The sequence below is a fragment of the Engystomops pustulosus genome, chromosome 1, assembly GCF_040894005.1.
Source record: "Engystomops pustulosus chromosome 1, aEngPut4.maternal, whole genome shotgun sequence".
Lineage (NCBI taxonomy): Eukaryota > Metazoa > Chordata > Amphibia > Anura > Leptodactylidae > Engystomops > Engystomops pustulosus.
Genome location: NC_092411.1, coordinates 176,536,960 through 176,560,231, shown reverse-complemented (window position 1 = coordinate 176,560,231; position 23,272 = coordinate 176,536,960). Strand labels below are relative to the sequence as shown.

At 39.6% G+C, this 23,272-nt stretch overlaps 2 protein-coding genes across 3 annotated transcripts in view; one reads left to right on the top strand and one right to left on the bottom strand.

The window, feature by feature from the left end:
• The window catches only part of LSM7 (LSM7 homolog, U6 small nuclear RNA and mRNA degradation associated), a 528,664-nt gene that overhangs the window by 18,689 nt on the left and 486,703 nt on the right, over window positions 1-23,272 (bottom strand). The gene's annotated exons all lie outside the window — the stretch shown is intronic.
• Window positions 819-22,186, top strand: SPPL2B (signal peptide peptidase like 2B). 2 transcript variants are annotated; one of them, XM_072113929.1, is made up of 15 exons: window positions 819-1,040; window positions 4,353-4,472; window positions 6,511-6,693; window positions 7,428-7,517; window positions 8,564-8,703; window positions 11,337-11,482; window positions 12,312-12,408; window positions 12,572-12,688; window positions 12,769-12,850; window positions 14,772-14,846; window positions 14,931-14,993; window positions 16,188-16,287; window positions 17,796-17,873; window positions 18,097-18,257; window positions 20,972-22,186. In XM_072113929.1, exons 1-15 carry the CDS (start codon window positions 999-1,001, stop codon window positions 21,296-21,298), a joined length of 1,821 nt encoding a protein of 606 aa, XP_071970030.1. In that variant the 5' UTR covers window positions 819-998; the 3' UTR covers window positions 21,299-22,186. The 2 variants fall into 2 exon arrangements, with proteins under 2 accessions (XP_071970030.1, XP_071970029.1); XM_072113928.1 differs by having other exon boundaries at window positions 20,969-22,186.

Here is a 23,272-nt window from a genome sequence, read left to right as displayed (position 1 = left end):
CAGGTTAAATGCCGCGGTCCGTGGCATTTAATGGGTTAAACACCCACGATCAGAGACGACTCCGACCACAGGTGTTACACTGTTTTAGTTGCAGCTGGCACCACGTGTATCCCGTTGCCAGTTCGGCTCAGATCTTGAGCTGAGCGCTAAGTCACTAAGAGAGGTGATTTGCTTAATTGTATTTACTGTTAACATTTACTAAACGTAATGTTAACATGTGTTAACAATATGTTTATTTTTTTTACATATTTGCGTTAACGTCATGTTTACACTGGGTTTTGTAAATCAAATGTTAAGAGTAATGTAATTAGGCAAATCACTTCTCCTTAGCCGTAGTAATGTGTTTTAAAACGTAAGGTCCTAAATGAGCCCTTCTTGTACGGGCAGCTGCTGGTATCACATTTGCAACACAAGTGGATGATTTTATCCCATGAATTCTTCCTCTTGTAGTATATAAAGATCTACTAATACTAATGTATGGAGCAGGGGGAGCTGTAGCAATGACTGCGCTAGGGCTAATATTCAGGGGAAGCCTTTTATTTCTAAGAAAATGAGCAGGTCTCATTTTCGGGTGAGGTGCTATTTCAGGGGAAACAGGGTGTACCCTGGCTCTGCGCGCTCCTTGCTGTCAGCCCTCCTTTATAAAACCACACACTGTTCTGTTTCTAATGGAGACCATGGGAGCTGTTGTTTCCGTCAATATTCAGTACATGGAGGGTTTAGTTTCCCTGTTTACAAACACAACACTGGACACTGCCCATTGCCGAGCCCGCGCCCGCCCTCCTGCTCTAGAGAGCCAGAGGAGGAGATGGAGGAGCAGCCCCACTCCTGACCCGGGCCGCGCTATGTGGGCAGCTGTTGTGGCTTGTGGGGGGCGGGGTTACGCTGCATTCGTTTTATGCGCATGTGCACAGCATGGCGCTGAGTACCAGCTGACTGGCAGTATTCTTGGTTGTGTGGGTGTCCTCCCGGGCTGGGGGCACTACCGGTAAGGAGACATGAAGGCTCTCTTTGTTCTTCTGTCATGCATAGCCCCCCAGGTGAGTGCCGTGTGTATTTCATAGTATAAAGATGTCTCCCGTGATTCGGGTGCTGCCTCTTGTCCTTGTGTGCTCCTTTACCCGGTGTATGCCCTCCCTCTATGCCAGGGTCCTGTGGTAGCATTACCTGACATTACTCCTCATGTGCCACACTGCAGACTGCAGCCATACTGTCACCTGTCACTCTATTGTCTGCATGCTTTGTAATGCAAAAAAATATGCCATAATATGCTAGAATAATAGTGCCCCCTATCCCCATCCTGTTATCCTCCATAATACAGCTAGTGCCCCCTAACCCCATCCTGGCAGTGTGCTGCCTGTACAGCTATAACATCAGTGTTATCCTCCATAATACAGCTACTGCCCACTAACCCCATCCTGTTATCCTCCATAATACAGCTAGTGCCCCCTAACCCCATCCTGGCAGTGTGCTGCCTGTACAGCTATGACATCAGTGTTATCCTCCATAATACAGTTAGTGACCCCCTAACCCCATCCTGGCTGTGTGCTGCCTGTACAGCTATGACATCAGTGTTATCCTCCATAATACAGCTAGTGCCCCCTAACCCCATCCTGGCAGTGTGCTGCCTGTACAGCTATGACACCAGTGTTATCCTCCATAATACAGCCAAATACAGTACTGCAGTAGATTAATGACATCACCTGGTCACTAATCCTACAGGTTAAATGACCCAAACAAAGCACTGGACACACCAACACCACACCACTGTAGGAAAGTGTTTAGTAGTGGAGTTTCATCAATAAATGTTTCTACATGTTTTGCATCAATACTGACAGCGCCAGGGAGTTCTTTGTGATGCAGTGACTATGGCAGGTCCTTTATGTGCACCACACACGATTACTGTACAGTGTATATGTCATAGATATGTCCTCATCTTCCCAAGATATACATTACTTCCATCAGCTTCACACAGACTGTGCACACTGAGATGTACTGATACTGTCACATGGCGAATGCCACACTGTGTAGAAACAGACTATAATAAGTTTATCATGTCTACCAGAAAGCACAATGTGCAGTGCTCTACACATGACATTCATTACAATGAGTACAACGGAAATGAGTGTTCTCAGGCTCAGCTCTAGCCTGCCCCTAGGTTTTCCCTGATTTTCTTCAGGAAGCATCATAGTTGTGTGGTCTTATTGGAGGTATATGGTTCATGTGCATTGTATCAGGGAATGCAGCCCATCATTGCATAGTACCTGTGTCCTGGCTATTTCTGGTGGTCATTGGGGTCAGGTATAGGCTCAGCAAACAGACAGGACATGTGCAGCCAGTCTATATATGTGTGTGACTGCTCATGGTGCAATGCTCTGCTGGATTCTGTCCATACACCGAAGATCTGTTTTCTTACTCTACTTGTTAATTAAAAACAGGGCAAACAGAAACATCTGACATCTCTTAGTTCTCAGGAATAATAATTGAAATCCCCAAATTTTCAGTTTACTTTTAGTCATAAAAATCTTTTCTGCCTTCATTTATAATTCCAATGATAAGCCCAACAAACTTGTATCACAGATCCATATGAATTGGATGTGTCCTGAATCTATAGGAACTGCTTGTGTCCAGCGCGAGAAGTTGGAGCATACACAGGGCCATGGAAAACATAACTCTGTGTGTGAGCACAAAATTAATTTGTCTGTGTGCTATCTGTTGAAATTACAGCACACCAACAAAAACAACATTTGTGTGCATGTGGGCTAAATCTTCAGTTTTCTGGCATACAAGGCATGGAGAAAGTTGCAATTCCTGGCATACGGTCAGGAATTTTTATTTTCTTGAGGTTTTTGTGCCCCTTACTGCACAGCGCTGTTTTTGTTGGATTGCTATAAGGTATTTTAAAGAATAACATGGAGAAATGCATTTCTATGGACTCGTACACACATCTGTGGTTTCCAGGGTGACCTGCCTGTGTGTGACCTGACGTAGACTTAATTTCCGTGCACGAGCGCTGCGCTAGATATAATATCAGGCTGGAACCATAGCCCCAACCATAGGGTGTTAAACTATAAGGGGCTATGGTCAAGGGGTACTGAAATGGCACATGCGCAGGTTTCAGGTGATTGGTTCCCATGAAAATGTTATTCACAGAAGCAAGCCCTCATAAAACTCTATCTTTTTTAAAAAAATCGCCTCCAGAGTCACAGGCCGGTGAGCATGAAAGAATCTTTTTGCCTGACAGAAGACAATTTTTGATGCTGAAGGGAGGGGGAATATCACTTCTTGGACTCCATTGTTAGTAAAGGATTTTGGAATCTTAAAGATGGGAATCTCCTCTTTCCCAAAGGGTCCTGTGCATCATAGTGATTATATAATTCAGTGATCACATTGTCAGTGCTGCTGTTTTGTCGGCAAGAAGAGTTTCTTTACAAATTATTTCAATATGATCCTGTCCCTAGCAGTGTGGAATCCCACAAACACACTGTCCAGACTGCCAATGGCCCACACACATGTAGAGTGGCTGTTCTTAAAGGACATCTACCACCAGGATGAAAGATTGTAAACCAAGCACACTTACATGCTGGTGTGTGCCCCCTCTGTTCTTTTATGCCCTTCTTATAGCTTCTTAGTTTTAAAAATTATGCAAATCTACCTGATCTACCAGGCTAATTTGCATAATGGTTAAAACCTTTATTTAAAATAGAATAAGGGCGAAATAAGAGCAGATCCTGCCAGAGGGAGCACACAGCAGTATGTCAGTGTGCTTGGTTTACAATCTTTCATCCTGGATGCTGTCACTATGTTTCCCGTATAGACCTATTAACTCTTCTTTTAGCTAAACCCTTCTTTTAGCTAAAAATTGTTTTCCTTACATCCCCATAAATCAACGTTATCTTATATTACCTACCATCTATACTCTTCCCCATGTCCAATGCCTTAGCATGTCATGTGGCCAGTGTGATGTCTTTTACCCAGTTTCATTTGCAATCTCTACCCCATGTATGTATCTGATCATATGACAGCAGCCTCCCTGGACTACTCCATGCATCCATGGATACTGATGTGATTTCACGTGAGTTGAATAGAAATTTGAAAACAACTTTTTTTTAACATTGCAGCCATGGAAAGGAACCATGTAGGGAAATATTATTTTTTATATTTTTTATTTGGGTTAGTTAGGTTGACAGGTTCTCTTTAATGCTGACTACCACATTAAACCTATTTAAATTGTTACTACATGTATCATGTTTTTTCATGGATTCATTATTATTATTATTATTATTTTTTTTTTTTAACACTGAAGCAGATCTATTTGCCATTCCAGAAGAACCTGTTATTTTTTTTCCTAGGTACTTTGTGAATATGGGATGGTTCATGTTATATCAGATAAAAGTGAAGGCAGTGCCAAAGATTACTGTATTCTTTTCAACTCAGAATGGGCCCACCTGCCTCATGACCTTACCAAAGCTGTGAGTACATTTTTCCTCATGTTGACTTGAAGAGTTGCTTCTGCAGAAAATGTATACAGTCTTGGACATAAATTTTGATTTTCACCAAATATTCTTATTTGTTGTTTATAGATTGTTTATACACACGTATAAAGACCACAAAAAACACATCGGTCATGTCAATTGAAAGTGCCTGTCCGTGTTGCAATACGGACCAGAATAGGACCTGCTTTATATTCTATGGCCTTTGCACACCGTGAATGTGCACTATAGACCCCATTGGGAGCTTTGAACCAACTGCATTTTGTGCGGCTAGCTCGGGGCCTCTTATACGATGGTGTGGGTGAGGCCTCAGTCAGATTTTCTATGGTATACTGATGTACAATTATAAGTATTTTGTACGTTTTTTTTTAACTTTTAATTAAAAATCTATATCAAATGAATGCAAAGATTCACTATGAGGATATCCCATTTTCACAATGGAAAACTTTGAGAACTGAGCCTTTTAGTTATCACTTTTTTTTCTTGAAAAAGCTCTGGGAAAATTGCTCTGGTAGGATATTTAAATACTATTTTTTGTCTGTGAAAGTGTTGTGAAATAGCGAGTTTCATCTAATACCAAGACAGAAAATAGGCATTAATATTATTCAGAGAAACACTTCCATCACTTTTACTAACTTCAACTTTTCCACTGATTCAGGTGTGTGTGGGATTTTAGCCAGAACCTTTCCTGTGTAATCATTGTGATTATTTTCAGATCTATACTGTCAGATGGGTGGAGCCATTTTGTCTGCTGCAAACCTGTACCACAATTTGTTTAAAAATCGGAAAATCAATTTGGAATATAGAGCATTTTTGTTTAAAACCCAAGCCATAATTCTTATTAAAGGGGTTTTCCCATGAAAGAAAATTCTCAAATCTCAATCCCCTATTGATGTTTACACAATAAAGATAATTTTAAAACCCTTATTTTACAATTTTTACTCAGTTTTATTGCTATTTTAAGGCCCCTTCCACACGTGCGTTTTTCACGCGCGTGTTCTGCACATGCTTTTTGACGTGCAGAACTTGCATTGCACTCTGACCCATTGTAATCAATGGGCTTTTTCAGACTTGCATTTTTTGTCACGCACACACGCACGGTTTTTTTTTAATGCGCGTTTAAATCTCAGCATGCTCTACTTTTGCAAGTCACGCACGTGGAAAAACGCACCATAAAAGTCATAAAAGATGCATCAAAAACGCATTGCACTCTGAGACACAGGCAAGTGCAATGTGTTTTTCACGTATCAATTGCCATAGAAAAGATAGAGCTCAGTTCTGAGTCCTTTTCACGCGCATTATCTGGGCATGAAAAATGCATTGAAATTGCTTTGAAAACGCGCATGTAAAACTGAGACACTGAACAAACTTTGACTGAAAACTGATGCAAAATGTCAGTTTTTCACTGACCAAACCTAGATCGCTTTCTGATCAGGCTCTGAGGGATCTGCAACACAAATGTGGAAGGGGCCTAACTCCTATCACTCAGTGATGGTCAGTGTAAAACTCAAGGGTGTGGGCAGGGACTCTCTAAGCGCTGTAAACTGTACACCCTCGCAAACGCCTATGAATCGGCCCCAACCTCAGGTTGGAAACATTTTTTGTGAATGCCTGTAGAAAATTGGTCCTTCACCAGAGAATGAATCAATATTCATGCAGACTATGAGCTTCCAATGCGTTTTTCTCTACCTCCGGCTACATCTACACATTCAGTTTTTCAGATGCTATTTTTGAAGCCAAAAGCAACCAACCAAGTGGTAGTGCTGCTACTCCTCTATTTTCACTCCACTCCTTGTTTGGACATCTATATCTAAAATGCTGAAGGTGTGGATGCACCCCTAATGAAGCCCTCATGTAACGTGATAGCCTCACCTGGTAGCTATGTTTAGAAATAACATGAACACATTGTGCAGACCTCCAAAGAAATTGACAATAAATTCTTACCTGCCGTTAGGTTATACTGTAGATTAAAGTGGTGTAATTGAAAGGATCAAATGAAACATTTTATTTTTTTTAGGCCTTGCTCCACCTCCAGGATCAGACCATGTCTGTACTTTGTTCCCCAACGGATGTCCCAGATGGTGGATTCAGTAACAGTATTCCCATGGTAATGAGGGGAAATTGTACTTTCTATGAAAAAGTTCGCCTAGCACAGATCAATGGTGCTCGTGGATTGCTCATTGTCAGTCGGGAGAGGCTGGTGAGTATAGAAATAACCTTGTATAATCTAAAACCATACAGAAATGAATTATACCTTAGGAATTAGATGTTAAATAATTTATCATATTTTCATATCACATAAGGGTACATTCACACACGGTAAGCCCACCATGTGGGCATACCGCCATGTGCTGGAGAAAACAGCTGTGCACGGCCGCACACTCGCAATAAGTGTGTGGCATTTTAGCCTGCAGAATAATGGTCACCTTGGGCAACAGATGCCCCTGTTGCACTTCAGAAGGGTTTGACAGGCAATGGAACTGGCTAACTGAAAGTGAGTTATGTTCTAAACTGACAGTATGATCCAGTGCAGTTTTGGCTCAAGTAAGAATATGCATTGCAGATTGTTCTTGGCAAGAGATGTTCTTAGCTGATTCCTGGCCATATATTAATGGTAGTTTTACACAGTAGAAATCACACTGAAGTTCTCAAAGTGACATTATTGAAAGAGATGGCTGCATGCCGGGATCAGCTCATCCTGCTCCCCGTAGACTTCTAGGGGATCAATGTGTAATGGTGGAGGGGAGGTCACCAGAAATGGAATGTGGATAGGAAATAAATGGGCTTTAGGGGAAAACCTTTACAGATAATATGGGTTTTGTTTTTTTCTGGTTCCTGACTCCAGAAACAAATAGATTTTCATTAACCATAAACTGAAAGTCATTGGTAAACGTGTGTAATAAATCAAAACTTTTATATTTTAATGTTTTTTAGGTCCCTCCTGGAGGTAACCGTAGCCAGTATGAGGAGATTGACATTCCTGTGGCTCTTCTTAGCTACACGGATATGCTAGATATAAGTAAGGTAAGAATTATGACACATTACATGTGCCATTATGCACATTAATTGTGTTGAGGCTTTGAAAGGACAATAGACAGAAGAAAAAAATAAGAATTGTTTATTGTGTTTGGTGTTTTTCTGTTTCAAGTATATAAGGTGTATTATATATGTAATTCTCCAGTGTGAGTCCCTGACAGGTTCTTTCACGGAATCTAGAGTTTCTGTCGGAAGTTTAGAGCAATTTGGAGGTTGATCACACTTTGAAAGAAAAGCATAATGGTGGATTTTCATCCCCAAACCCCTGAGTATGTTTCCTAACCTTACAGCTACAACACATGGTGGGGCAGAGGCAGGTGGGAGAGCTTGGTTTGGCCAGCCATATAGTGACTGCATGGTGTTGGTTTCATACCCCGGTTCGGGCCTAAAATTTGGATTTCAGAAAATGCAGTTAATCCGACTTTATTACCGGTGGGGAAGGTGTTGTCTAAGGCTAAAAGCATGTAACAGGTGCCCATTTGCACTAAATGCACACCTATCGCCCAGCGTCGGTAACGCAGTGACGTCAGCGCTGCCTGAGCTCAGAGCAGTCCTGTACATTGTGGCAGAACAGTGGGTGTATTACAGACAGGGAAGCTCACACGAGCCAAAAAAGCCGAGGTCTGCTACAAACTAATGCGCAATAAAAGTTCTGTGTCTGGCTCGAGCACTAATCTAGGTGTAACGTTTAGAGATTTCATAATGTGTCACATTTAATGTGGCAGGGCATCTGTATGCCGGAGTTCACCTGCTTTTTTCTGGTGTATGTGAGTGCTTGATCTTGCGACACAAATGGCTTTTTAAATTCTGCGGTTTTTCCGAATCCTTCGGGTTGTCTGGTGGCCACGCCCCCGATTTCTGTCGCGCGAAAGTCGGCGCGATTGCGCCAAAAATCGATTGCGTGCGCCACAATCCCGTGAAATACAGTGCAAAGTGGAAATATTCGGGAAAAACCCGACGGATTCGCGGCTGCGGACCCTTAGTAAATGTGCCCCAATTTCTCTAACAGTTGTGACTTCTTTTATTTTTTACAGACATTTGGCCGTTCTGTAAAAGTGGCAATGTATGCACCAAATGAGCCTGTGGTAGACTACAACATGGTCATTATTTTTATAATGGCTGTAGGAACTGTCGCTACTGGAGGCTACTGGGCTGGAAGCAGAGATGTTAAGAAGTAAGTCAACCCCATTGTAACCTTTAAATGTTTGGACATTTAACTATTAGGCTATATTCACACTGCCGTTGCCCGCCCGTACCGTACCATAGCGGGCAACGGCAGTGTACGGGGAGAGGAGGAGGAGGTGAGCGCAGCTCACCCCCGCCCCTCTCCATAGCAACCTATGGCGCACGGCCCTGTATTACGGGAAAAGATAGGACAGGTCCTATCTTTTTCCCGGGTACGGAACGGTACGGTGCCGCACGTGTGCTGCACCGTACCGCTCCCGTAGGGTGCCGTGCGCCCATAGGAGTGTATGGGGGACGTATATCGGCCGTATATACGTCGGCCGTATATACGTCCCCCATACGTTCGTGTGAATATAGCCTTAGAGTTGACCGTTGAAGAATGTGGTTATATTGTCAAAATTGTCAATTAACTAACTATATAAAAACATCATTTTTTTTTCCATTGTCCATGAAGTGATGATGTACAGTGTATTTGGGATAATAGGGGAGATGAATGCAGACCCTCATCTGTGTGTATGTGTATACAGGCAGTCCCCGGGTTACATACAAGATAGGGACTGTAGGTTTGTTCTTAAGTTGAATTTGTATGTAAGTCGAAACTGTATATTTTATCATTGTAGTTCCCGACAATTTTTTTTTTTTGCCCAAGTGACAATTGGAGTTTCAATTTTTTTTGCTGTAATAGGACCAAGAATTATCAATAAAGCTTCATTGCAGACAATTTTAAGCTGATTATTGCAATCTGGGACTATTTTAAAGCATCCAGAGAGCTTCACCAGAGGTCACAGTGGGCAGAGGGGTCCGTCTGTAACTATGGGTTGTCTGTAAGTCGGGTGTCCTTAAGTAGGGGACCGCCTGTATAGAGTTTTTATTGTCTCTTTACTCTACAATAGCAGTTAAAATCCTGCCAATCTAATAAGTGAGTTGCACCTTAGTGGACAGTGTAACTACTGAATTTTGATTTTTTTTTTTTTATTTGTCATAAATGGGGAAAAAAGTTTTAATAAAACATGAATAAAGTGTACCTAAATTTATTATATAAATGTTATTGTACTGCGGGAAGAATTCTTCAGAATCCCACAGCAAATTAACGGTTCCTGGAACAAATAATAAATATTCTACTTTAAAGGAAACCTACCATTTGATTTTATGCATCTTGAAGCAAACATACCTTGAGAATGCTGTAGCTACACTACTGCAGGATCATATCTTGGTTAATCCCTGTGCTAAGTGGTTTTGCTGATAAAAAATAATTATGATAAGGAATATGTCTTGCTACTGTGGCTGGGCTCAGTGCTTCTAGTTATTCTCTGCAGGAGAGGATGATGTAATCCCTGGGTTGTGCTTGTAGGCAGAATAATGAATTCAGCACTGATGAGTCAAGTCAAAATAAATACATAAAACTTAACATTTAATAAATCACAGATAAAAAAAACTGCTATGCACAGTACAATACGAAAAAAATGAGTTTCAAACAATAATGATAGTAGGTGCCACAATCGTGGAACCAGTCATAAATATACAAAAAGGCACATCAAACCAATAAAGCATAGGACATATATTTGATAGTAAAGGAACAGTCTCACGCATGAGTTGGTGTCGCCTCAGGGAAATTGATATATCCTCAATGGTCCGCGTCACTTCTGGCCAGGGGAGGGCAATGGGTTGAAGCCCTATAATTTCCCTGTGGGCTATTTTAACCCTAGTGGTCCCACAGACTCCTGCCCTGACAAGGACAGTCCACAACTGTTCCTATGTAAACAGTCCCTACACTCAGACAAATGATGGCCCATAAGAACTTGCCCCAGCTGCTGTATATGAGTGATCAAGCACGGTTGATTAGTCATGTCTTGAATAAACTCCATTTGTAATTACAAGCTCCCATATGTTTATGTCAGCCAGCTTTCCCAAGGTCCTGAATGTTATAATTGTGTCCAAGAGAGGTGACACATGGCCTAGTATACTGCATATGGTGGTTCTGTTGTCTTCTTTTTCGCAGTACATGTAGATACCCCAAGTTTGATTGTTATACTCTATCTTGTGAATAGGGGGTAACAGTGTGATTGGTGGGAGTCTGACTGCTGGAACCTCGCTGATCATGAGTTCCATACTTACTGAGTGATGAAGTGGTCGGTCAAGCATGAGACCGGGCTCTCAAATCGATATAAAGGGAGTGTCAAGATAGCCGAGTGCTGTGCTCTTTACCCTTTTATATAGATGTACAGTAATTGAGCACAATGGTTCATGTATATTGATATAATGCAATATATTTATGCTCAATGAACATTTATTGGAAAGTACAAGACAAATCATACAGGACTTAATACTTGGACAGTCCAAAAACAACAACAAAATTTTATGGCACGTATACAATGGCATAATATAATTACTTGTATCTCTGAGCAATGTGCCTTGTAAGGCATAATGTTACATACATTGAGATAATTAAGCTGCATCAAACGAACCGGAGTCATGGTGAAAATGCGTCAAAGCTAAATAAGAATACATTAAACAAACACATCTACATCCATACAAGCATACATACAACTTATGAATCAAAGGTAAGGTAAATTGCGATAATGCAATATATTTATTTCATGAAATTTCTTTTCTCTACTTAAGGAGCTATATGAAACACAAGAGGGATGATGGAGCAGATAAGAAACATGATGATGAAACTGTAGATGTCACTCCTGTCATGATCTGTGTGTTTGTCGTTATGTGCTGCTCTATGTTGGTCCTTCTGTTCAACTTCTACGACCGTTTAGGTAAGGAAATTGTATTATATGCACAAATAGAACAATAAATGTCAGTAGTTTTGGCCATACAAATCTGCTGTTTATTGTGACACATTTGCTCGATTGTAGTGCCTTGCATTGTTTCTCTCATCTGAATGATTAAACATTGAGTAAAATATTTAACATCCAGGGTTTAATTGGACCACTTTTTTTAAAGGAGTCATCCACAGAGTGTTACAATGTGCTGGCAGAATTTTGTAGAGAAATGCACTGTGATTTCCAACACAACTTATTTTCTAAGTCATGGCATAATGGTCATATGGCATAAAGGTATTTTTAATCTAAGTGCATTCTCTACAACAGTGATGGCAAGCCTTTTCAAGACCAAGTGCCCAAATAACAACTAAAACCCATTTGTTTATTGCAAAGTGCCAACGCAACAATTTAGGCAGTAACTTATTGCTCTCTGTTCTGCCACAAATTCAACAGAAGAAGGACCTCCATCCATAAACCGCTCCTGTCCATACCTTCTCACTCTTTCTACAGTCCGAAGAAGCCAAGGATGTGTTGCCTCAAAATAATGATGAGAGCACCATCTATATTCTTTGAGCCGTGTCTGGTGAACTGGTTGGGGCAATGTGGCCTGGGTGCCCACAGAGAGGGCTTTGAGTGCCACCTCTGGCACCCGTGCCATAGGTTCACCACCACTGCTCTACAACATGCTGCCAACACATTATAAAGTGTGGGGAAGTGGGAGGCTCCCTTTAAGAGAAGAGGTTGTATCATATCCATATGATATGCATGTCTATATTGATACAAATATATCGATGTTTAAGCTAGATATTCTTTTTATACACAGTTTATATAATCATTGGAATATTCTGTTTGGCTGCATCAATTGGGCTTTACAGCTGCCTTTCTCCTTTTGTCCGTATAATTCCGTATGGGAAGTGCAGGTGAGAACAAAAATATTGTTACAAATAATTTTACAATGAAAGATATTATGTATAATAATAACAATAGGGGTTGTGATTTTCTCCTTGATGCAGGAGCATACATACAAATATGAAGAACTTAAAGCCGGTAAAAATGTTTACTTTTCATTCCTCTCCTTATTAGAGTGCCAGAAAATAACCTGCCCTATTTCCATAACCGGCCACCTATTTGGAAACTCCTGCTGGCAAGCTTCTGCATTGCCGTCAGTGTGATATGGGGAGTGTTCAGAAACGAGGATCAGTAAGTATATCTAATAACACAGTAAAGACCGTGACATGACCTCCATTTGCAGTTGTAGTACACTATATTATTTCTTTCAGATGGGCCTGGATACTCCAGGATATTCTTGGCATAGCTTTCTGTCTTTATATGTTGAAAGCAATCCGCCTTCCCACATTTAAGGTAGGAACTAGGATTAACATTGTGTAACTATAGCTTTTATAATAGCCTTTCAATAGACTACAATACATACTGAAAATGTTGCTTAAAAATACTTTTACCAGTAAATCTACTGATGATGCTAAACTTTATATCCTTGCACTATAATCAGTCGAGATCAAGTTACTGATAAAACATAGGCCTGACAATCTGGTCGGTGACTGTAACCAGATTTAAGGGTGTTTTTGTCGCATCAATGGTTTGCTTACCTACCTGTTCCCATAACCAGCACTGCTTCTCTGGTGGTTCTTTTGTGAAGCTGTTAGTGGGCTGGCAACTGTTTCATGTGGTCACCAGGAAGACCCTTGATTCTCCAGGCGGCATAAAAGGCAACTAAACCAATGGTAGTTAAGTAAAAGAAGCAATGACAACACCTTCACACTTCACAACGTACTTGGTGCTGCAGGGCTTGTAAGGAGAGAGCTCATGCGCTGAGCTTTCTCCAAACAAAGTTATAGCTGTGCCTGCTACATTTCTAAAAGGAATATTTAACCCCTTTGTGACTGCCCATCTTAATATAAGTTGGGCGGTCGGAACCTAGGGGGCTGAAATAATAGTAATTTAAAAAAAGTTTAAAAGAAATCATACATATGTTGGATATCGCTGCATCCCAAAATATCCTATTCAAATATAATAATAAATAATAATACCATATATACTTGAGTATAAGCCAGATTTTTCAGAACAAAATTTGTGCTGAAAACCAATAACTTGGCTTATACTCGAGTCTATAAAAAAAGAAAGAACACTGTACTCACCTTTCCAATGTCCCCCCGTAGGTCCTCTTCTGCTTACGATGCTCCGGTGCCTCCGCAGGTCTTTCGGCTCCTCTTGGCTATATACTACTGGGTGCTGGCTATATACTGGCGGGGCTGTGAGCAATGCATTTCCCACCCTCGGCTTATACTTGAGTCAATAGGTGCTAAAATTAGGTACCTCAGCTTATACTCGAGTATATACGGTAGTAATAATTCCTTTATTTTTATAGGGCAAACAGATTACGCAGCGCTACACAGAGCTTGCCAAATCGGTCCCTGTCCCCAATGGGTCTCACAATCTTAACAACTTACCAGTATGTTTTTGGAGTGTAGGAAGAAACCAGAGGACCTGGAGGAAACCCACGCAAACACTTGAACACTTGACTTGAACCCAGGTCCCCAGCACTGCAAGGCTGTAGTATGAACCATTAAACCACCGTGCTGCCCTAGAATGTAAAAACAATTATTCCCGGTGATGAACAGAAAATAGTGGCTAAATGTCTGAATCAACAGTTTTTTCACCATATTTTTTCCAATAAAAATTTGAGTAAAATGTGATTTAAAAGGTTGTACAGGTTTTAAAAAATGACATTCATGAAAATGTCCCCCAATCTTGCAAACATTGACACTTTACACAGCTCTTTACACTTAAGTGTGAAAAAAATATAGGTTTTTTTTTTTAAATACAAGGTTTATGAATTTTTTTTTCAAGCTATTAAGACATAACTAAACTATATAAATTTGGTATCTTTGCAATTGCACTTATCTATAGCATAAAGGAGAGGCGTCATTTAAAAAGCTGTAAAAATAAAGCCCTTCAGAATATGGAGCAAAATTTTTTTCCAGCTTCCCAGTACATGGCACAAAATTTACAATTTATCTCACACATAACAAGCACACATATAACTTCAAAAAATCAAAAAGTTACAGTTTCTAAGGACACAAATGTTAAACTTGGCCATTGTTAATAAATGTTTAAGGCACAACGCTGTATGGCGTAAAAATGGAAAGACAGGTGGACCAGCAGTTGTGGCCTTGCCCATGGGCCACCAAGTATGCACTCTTTGAAAGCAATTGTTTTAGTGCTCTTTAGTTTTGTTTTATAAGTTTCCAATATTTTCTTTCAGAGCTGCACATTACTGTTGCTTGTGCTCTTTGTGTATGATGTCTTCTTTGTGTTCATCACACCGTTTTTTACAAAGGTATGAGTTCTACTACACTGTGAGCATAGTCATTGCATTGCAAGCTTGCTTTCCAGTACTATAAAACATTTTTTTTTTCTGCAGAGTGGTGAAAGTATTATGGTAGAAGTTGCTGCAGGTCCATCAGACTCATCTACTCAGGAAAAGGTTTATTGCAATTTTTAATTTTATTTGTGGCTTGTTAACACTTCATCCTCACTCACAGTATAAAAAATGAAGACTGCAGTGGTTTGTCTTTCACAACCTCAACCAACTCTTTGCACTTTTTATTAGGTGTAAAATCACTCTGTTTCAGATTTTTTTCATAAACCTCTATGGATACAAAAGAGAATTCTTGGTGTATATTCAATTACAATACACATTTCATTAATTTAATATAAGTAAGGGCAGAACTTTCTAATTTACATGATGATACATTAGTATCATTGTACATAATGTCAAGCCATTATATTCAAGTGAGTGCATCGCTGACTGAGAAGTTGTCTGATACATCTAACAATAATATCATTGTTATGCTGCTTGAAGTTTTTAGTCATCAAAACTATGTGAATAAATCTCCCATTCATTGGCCTGATTAATAACTCCTAAACCCTCTCTTTACTAGCTTTCCTTTCAAATAAAGGTAAAGGAACTGATTCACAGTATGTTTTATTTGTTTTTAAGGGAGGTGAGTGGTGACTATCCCTTCCTAGGAGACTATAGGTTGTCATATATATGCCAAAAAGGAGATAATGGGCAGGTGCGGTGCTGTTGTTGGAAGAAAGCTACCATGTTTTTCAACTTCTGTAAAAAAATACCGTTAGCTCCTGCTACGGAGGTAATGAACTTAGATCGTATCAATTGCTACAAGGGTAGGAGCTAACAGAATTGGGGCCACTTCATATATTGGATATCCGCTTTTGCATCAGTTAATGTTAACACACAGAACATATTCAAATCCCTTCTTTATACCTCTGTGTTGTCTTCATACTTGGTGCTCGGAAGCTTCAATGACAAAAAAACATCTTGCAGGTTACTTATTTAAAATTTACGGAGTATACATGTCGCTTTGGGACATATGAGGTCCGCTCTACCTGTCTTAAGTGGGATAAAGAATATTGGGAGTGCAAATTTTGAAAACTTACTGACATTTTCTCCCTCCTTGTAATACAAGCAATTGTAACAGGTTTCTGTAAAAGAATCTGAAGACTTTAAAGATACAATAAACTCTACAAGTGTAATTTAATAAAAAGTGCTGCATCGACGTAGGGTGAACTTTATTTACTTTTGTCTTATCAGCTATTTAAGTGCTGTATGTGACTATTCCTCATTTAATACTATACTTCCTTATGTTTATGCCAGCTTCCAATGGTTTTGAAAGTGCCAAGATTAAACTCCTCACCATTGGCTCTCTGTGACAGACCCTTCTCTCTTCTGGGTTTTGGAGACATATTAGTACCAGGTATTTTCAGAGTAATATATTTAAGTCCATAAATTCTTATCCTCTACACCAGTGATGGCGAACCTTTTAGAGGCCGAGTGCCCATACTACAACAAAGACCCGCTTATTTATCGCAAAGTGCCAACACAGAAATTTAATTTGTGATTTATACTCCCTTCTCTGTCACAGTTTTCATTGATACCAGCACCTGAGGACACCAATAAAGCAGAAAATAGTCCCAGGTAGAGCTGTCACTTTAAAATAGCTCTGTGCACAGCAAGTCCTAGGCTGTCTGGGAGTGCAGGAAGATACCTGGAGTCATCTCTGGTGAAGGCCTGGGTGCCCGCAGAAAGGGCTCCGAGTGCCACCTCTGGCACCAGTGCCATAGGTTAGCCATCACTGCTCTACACTGTGTGAATGGTTATAACATGTTATCATTTTGCTTTGGATTCCTTTCCAAACTATGGGAGCGTTAGAAATTGCCTACCTCCGTAGTACTCTCACAGACTATATGGAGCTTTCTGCAGGGCTGTGGAGTTGTGATAAAATGGACAGAGCCTGACTCCACAAATGTATAATAAAACATAAGAATGTCAAAATGATCTTTAATTGTCTGTTCTATTCCTGATCTAAGGATTTAGGCAGGAGTGAGCTACATTTATTAGTCCAAGGGCCATACTGTCATATGCCCACTAGATGCACAAACAACCACAGTACAGCAATAAATACCACATCACAAACCAAATGCTGCATTCAGAGCAGATAATAATACTACTGACCCCAGAGCAGATATTACTGGGGACCCCCAGAGCAGACAATACTGAAGACCCCCCTAGTGCATAAAACTGAAAATACTGCAGGGCCCATTTCAGATAATAATACTGGAGACCCCATAGAAGACAATACTGGAGAATCCAGACATAGAAAACAAAAAAATCCTCTCCTTTCCTGGCTCCACTTCTCCTCCCTGCAGGAGAGGACCAGGGAGCAGTGAGGGCTTCCCACCTGTACTGTTCGCTACTCTGTTTTCTGCACCAATCAACACTTTCATCAGTTTTGGAAGTGCTTATTGGGCTATGAGTGTCAGCAGGGTGCGGACTGCAACTCGTGGCTTGACAGGCTGCATGTGGGCTGTCTGCATGGCTTGTGCACCTCTTTGAGATTAGTGTGTGCTGCACTTTATGTACATGCTCAGGAGTGAAGGCATTGGGAAGGAATCCCTTTACTTGTGTCAGCACTGCTAGGGCAAAACAGGACTTTGTAGTCATAGTGGGTAAACATTTTTGGTGGAGCTGTAGTCGAAGTTTGGAAAATTAAGGAGTCAGAGGTTTGGCTAACCAACTCCACAGCCCTGGTTTCCTATGCAGGAATTCTATTGTATTTTTATGCAGGTAAAGTAAATTACTTACTGAAGTAAAAACAAGCAAAAAGAAAATCTTTTGCAATGCCTAAAATTCGGAGACAGCAGACAGTTAATTCCGATGTATAATATACCATTATATTGTACCACATTTTATATGTTTTTGCAGGACTCTTGGTGGCCTATTGTCATAGGTTTGACATCTTAACACAGTCTTCAAGAATCTATTTTCTGGCTTGCACTATAGGTATGCATCTCTAAATAGTAAAGCATTTCTGAAGAACTATCTTCTTGGGTTTCCTCTAGGTGGTAGCAATGTGTTGCGTATAAATGTGTTCTCTTATCAGCAAATTTACTGATAGAATACAGGGAATTGAAATTCGGGCTTTACCTAATATGTTATTTAAGTTGAGGTGTGCTTTTCTCTACTAATTTGGCATCTAAATAGTTTTCTTATTTTTCTTTTACAGCTTATGGGATCGGTCTTCTTGTTACTTTTGTGGCACTAGCACTTATGCAAAGGGGACAACCTGCTCTCCTCTATCTAGTTCCATGTACCCTCCTCACAAGTCTGTCTGTGGCCCTATGGCGAAAGGAGCTTCCTTTGTTCTGGACTGGCAGCGGTTTTGTGGTGAATACCAGTTTGATATGACTTTCTGTTTAAGGAATTAAAACATTTAGTTTTCCTTCAAGACAAAGTTGAGTAAATATTTGATGATTAACACAATGGGAAGGTAAAATGTTTCTTTCATGCCACTTTTTTTTTTTTGTATTTTTTTTTTTTATTAAAGGAGATTTGATGCTTGTTTTATTAACAGTGGTTTAAAGGTTTGCTGTGATGCTATACACTCGCATATCGACTCAAACCATAAAAGAAAAGAAATTATAATGGTAATTATTTTCTGGTACAGGCAGGTTACGTACAAGATAGGGTCCGGAGGTTTGTTCTTAAGTTGAATTTGTATGTAAGCCGAAACTGTATATTTTATAATTGTAGATCCAGAAAAAATTTTTGCCCCAGTGACAATTGGAGGTTAAACATTTTTTGCTGTAATGGGACCAAGGATTATCAATAAAGCTTCATTATAGACACCTTACAGCTGATTATTGCAATCTAGCTTCACCAGAGGGGTCTGTCTGTAACTATGGGTTGTCGGTAAGTCGGGTGTCCTTAAGTAGGGGACCGTCTGTATGCACTTGATACATACTCTTTATGGTATCAAGAAATGGCAGTTGCACTAGTATCTTCTTCTACCTTATATCTATGTTATAGGAGTTTGTGCTAATCTACAGAAGCTGGTGCCTGTGATGGTGACCCATATGAGACAACAGAAAGGCATGTCAACTTAGATTAGGTCCCCATGAAAATGATAAAATTATGAGATCTGTTGTCTTTGCAGTTTTAACCACTTCAAGATAGAGATTTTTCACTCTGCTCCATCCACAAGCTGTAACTTTTTTTTTTTTTTGACAAAGCAATATGAGGGCTTTTAATCTGGGAGACGAATTGTAGTGTCTAGTGGCATCAGTTAATATTATGTGCCATGTACTGTGAAGCTGGAAAAAACCATAGTTGCATCGCCATATTTATGTCAGCCGGAATTTCTTTATTTTTCAGTTTATGGAACTGTGTAAGTTGTTTGCAGGATGGGAGTTTTTTTCATTCATCCTATAATGAAAACTGTTCTATAATCACATTCTATGCAAATTTTTATTGGAGGCAAATAAGTGGCGATTCGGACATTTAGCCGCTATTTTCTGTTATGGGTTTCAATGCTGGAAACAATTGTTTTTCTATTTTAATAGAGCGGACATTTTGGGATGTGGCGATACCTTTACGTGTTTATGATTTTACTGGTTTGTTTTGATTATTTTTTTTATATGCGCTCTATGTTTTATTTTAATATTTTATTAAAACTTTTTAAAAAATGTTACATTTTTAATTTTTTTTTTTTTATTCCTAAATTTTTTTTTTTATGCCACCCAGCGTATTTAAACCTCATGGAGTCTGATCACTTATACAATATTCTGCAATATTGTGAATATACTGCTCCTGTATTACAGTCAGTCTCCAACAGTCTGTAATACAAGATGCTGATTGACATCTATGGGAACCTTTAAAAGGCCCACACCCATCGAGGAAATTACAGTCGGTGCATGTCAGTCTGTGAGTATTTAGTTTGTATTTAAAAATGAAAGGAACATTAATCATCCTCATTATCATAAACTTTTGTTACTGTTTCACTTTTGCTCCTTTTTGTGCATTAGGAGTCTAATTATCAATTCACACAATTTTTGCTTGAAAAATCCACTTCCCACTTATTTAATTATTTCCTATATTGAACACGGATTCCACTAAAAATATAAGGCATGCAAATATGATGCAGGTTTTGCCAAGGAGAATCCACTTTAATTTCTGCAATGTAAATCTAATACTACTATAGTTTCTGCATGCATACAGTTAAAAATGAATTGAAAATCTGTTTAAAACTCTTATTGCATTGTTTAGAACCACTTTTTTTGGACTTTACAATTAAGGACCAATCATTGCCCTATACAAGGTATCTTGCTGCAGAATATATTGATGCTATCTCCATTGGTATCTAAGAAATGAGTAACAACATAATGCAGTTTCAAAGTCGGACTCAATTTGTTGGCAAAACCATTTTTTATGGGCATCACCCATAATTGAAAAGAGGGCTGACTTGGATACTGAGGCATCTAATGTATGTCTCTGTCACATCGGGAATAGGAGCTAACTGTCAACATGCAACTTATTTGGGAATAGGTTTGTTTTACGTTTTTTTTTTTTTTTTTTGGCCAAATCAAGGTATTATTGAACATAAAAGTGAAATACAGGCAGTCCCCGGGTTTTGTACAAGATAGGTTCTTTTGGTTTATTCTTAAGTTGAATTTATATGGAAGTTGGAACTGTATATTTTATAATACTAAAAAATATTTTATTTTGTCAAGTAAAAATTGGATTTTCAAATTTTTCTGCTGTCATAGGATTGCGTACTATCCATAAAACTTGATTACAGACTCCTTTCAGCTGGTCATTGCAGCCTGGGACTAAAGAGAGCTTAAACCAGAGGTCACGGTGTGCAGAGAAGTCTGTTTGTAACTAGAGGTTGTCTGTAATTTGAGGACCGCCTGTATAAAGGCTTCATTTATATGCTCCATTCTGTTTTGAATCTACTTCTGGCTTTCACTCAAATACTGCAGCAAAATTTGCACCAAAAAAAGCAAATGAGCAAATGCTCAATATGCAAAAGAAATACTAAGCACAATCCAAGTTGCATATAAATTGCATGAACATTTATACATTTCTTTTTATCTTAGCAGAAAGACTTGCCAACTCCTAACCCCATTCTCGCTCCCAATGGCTCTGAGGCCTGCTTGGGCCAGCACACAGATAACGAAGAGCCTATCGTAAACCAAGACAGTAATCCTTCCACTGAGATCCAGCAAGAAGACACAGAAGACACAACCAGAACTCCTGTAGATGAACATGTGTTTCTGGCTACAGACAGGACTGTGGTAAAGACTGATGATGAAGACGACCCTCTGAACGCTGGATCTCTAAAGACCCCAGAAGACCAGCTGACCCAAGGTGTAGACACTACCATCTCAGACCGCTCAGGAAAGACTGTGAATCAAACCGTTGAATGAGACTCAACAAATGTCACTTCACACCTTCACCCAAACAAAGGCAGTACAACATTAAAATATGTCACTTTGAAGGTGTTAGCAAGGAAAGGCAGGACCAACTCATACCCACAGTAGAAACATAAGCTTAAGAAAGAAACTGCAAATAATGTAATGTTATTTGAATACACACTGCATTTCCACAGCTTTGTTTAAAGTGATATCAGATTATGGAGAACGTTGGCATGTAGGCGCATTTTAAAGCTGTAAAAACAATAACAATGTTAGTACTTATCCTTTGAAAGAATGCCATCAAAACTTTTAGTAAAATCCAATGAAAAAGTGGAGTGAAAAAACCTAAACACGTACTATAGCAGCCATAGGTTACTTATGATGACCATTAAAACACAATGGACTGAATGTTACAGGACGCTGATCTGTGTCCTTCCATTTGTTTCTGTAAGCAGTGACCTGGAAAAATCCTGCTTCTTAAAGCTACCTCCACAAAGCTCATTATGGTGCCAGCCTGGTAGGCAAACCCAATTTGACCAGCGGCTTGAGTATAGGACGTAAACTCTTGTCACGATTGTTCAGCATAACTGCACGCCTTTTCAGTATCTTTCTCTGTTGCAGGACAAAAGCTGCAACTTAAATAGCAGAAATGTTTCCTCCCTAAAAGGACATTTTGGAAACCTAGTTACTTGTCATATTTAGAGAAAAAAAATAGTATTGACAAATAAAGAACAACTTTCAATCTAGATATATTTAGTTGTGTGTATGTATGTATGTACACACACACTGCATATGATGTAACTGTTTTCATTACCTGCGGTTGTAATTTAATGAACTAGTTTGCTCACAGCTATTTCAGTTGTGCAGGAGGTTGTAAATAAAGACTTTTCTTTTGTATTACTGAGGGTTTTTTATTTTTTATTATTGCTTGAAGAGGTTGTTACATCAAGCACAGCTTAACTTGAGTAGACCTCTGTAAGACTTCTAGCAAATCTTAAAATGGAATAAAATACAGCTCCTTAATGGCGTTTCACCTTATGATTGCTGTTACTCTCATTTTGCAGCCTATCCTTGTATGCACAGGCCTCTGAACCTATTGGCTGCCTTTGAGCTTTTTTTCTTTTTGTTGCCAATACTGTTGTTTTGCATAATACCCACCAAAACCCATACGGTACTGACGGTAGTCTTTGGTTAATATAGCAGGATCTTTCTTCCAGAAACATCTTCTTTTGGCATTTAGGTTGAGATTTATGGTCTACAATAAAAAATGTATGGTCTTATACTGCACGAGATTTCACATAGTGGGACACATTTACTTATCTGTCTGAGGAGTCCACAGAAAGTGCATTGTACGACGATTCTTTAAGATTGTGCTCGAGATATCCTGCATGTGTCGCTTCCCCACTCAGGTCAGACAGAGTTCACCTTCTTCTTCCTGGTGCATGTAAGTGCATTGTCTTGTGACACAATTTGAAAGTTTAATCCCGCTCTCTGTCCGAATCGGTTCGATCGTCCGACGGCAGGCCCCCCGATTTCTGTCGCGTGAAAGTCTGCGCAGCTGCGCCAAAGCCGACCACATGCAACACAATCCCAGTGCCAACCCCTTTTAAGTACCTGTCAAAGCACGATAAAGTACGATCTGCGACCCTTAGTAAATAAGCCCCAGTGTCTGATGCTGAAAGGTAAATCTTGCATAGTTTAAATGGCCACTAACTTAAGAATGCATGCATCTTTACATAATGTTTTTTTTTTTTTATCATTATTTATTCTAAAATCCATGTTGCTATACATTTGAAAAGTAGTTGACATATATTGCATAAAACTAAAAACAATACAATTGAGGGCAAAATAAACAAAAGAATGGAGGACCCTGACCGATATGGGGATCAAAGGTATGCATTAGGAACACTGCCTAGCACTTACCCTACTTTGCTTGGAGGGGGTGCTAGAGTTGTCGAGTTGCAATTCCTGGCCTTGGTTTACAAG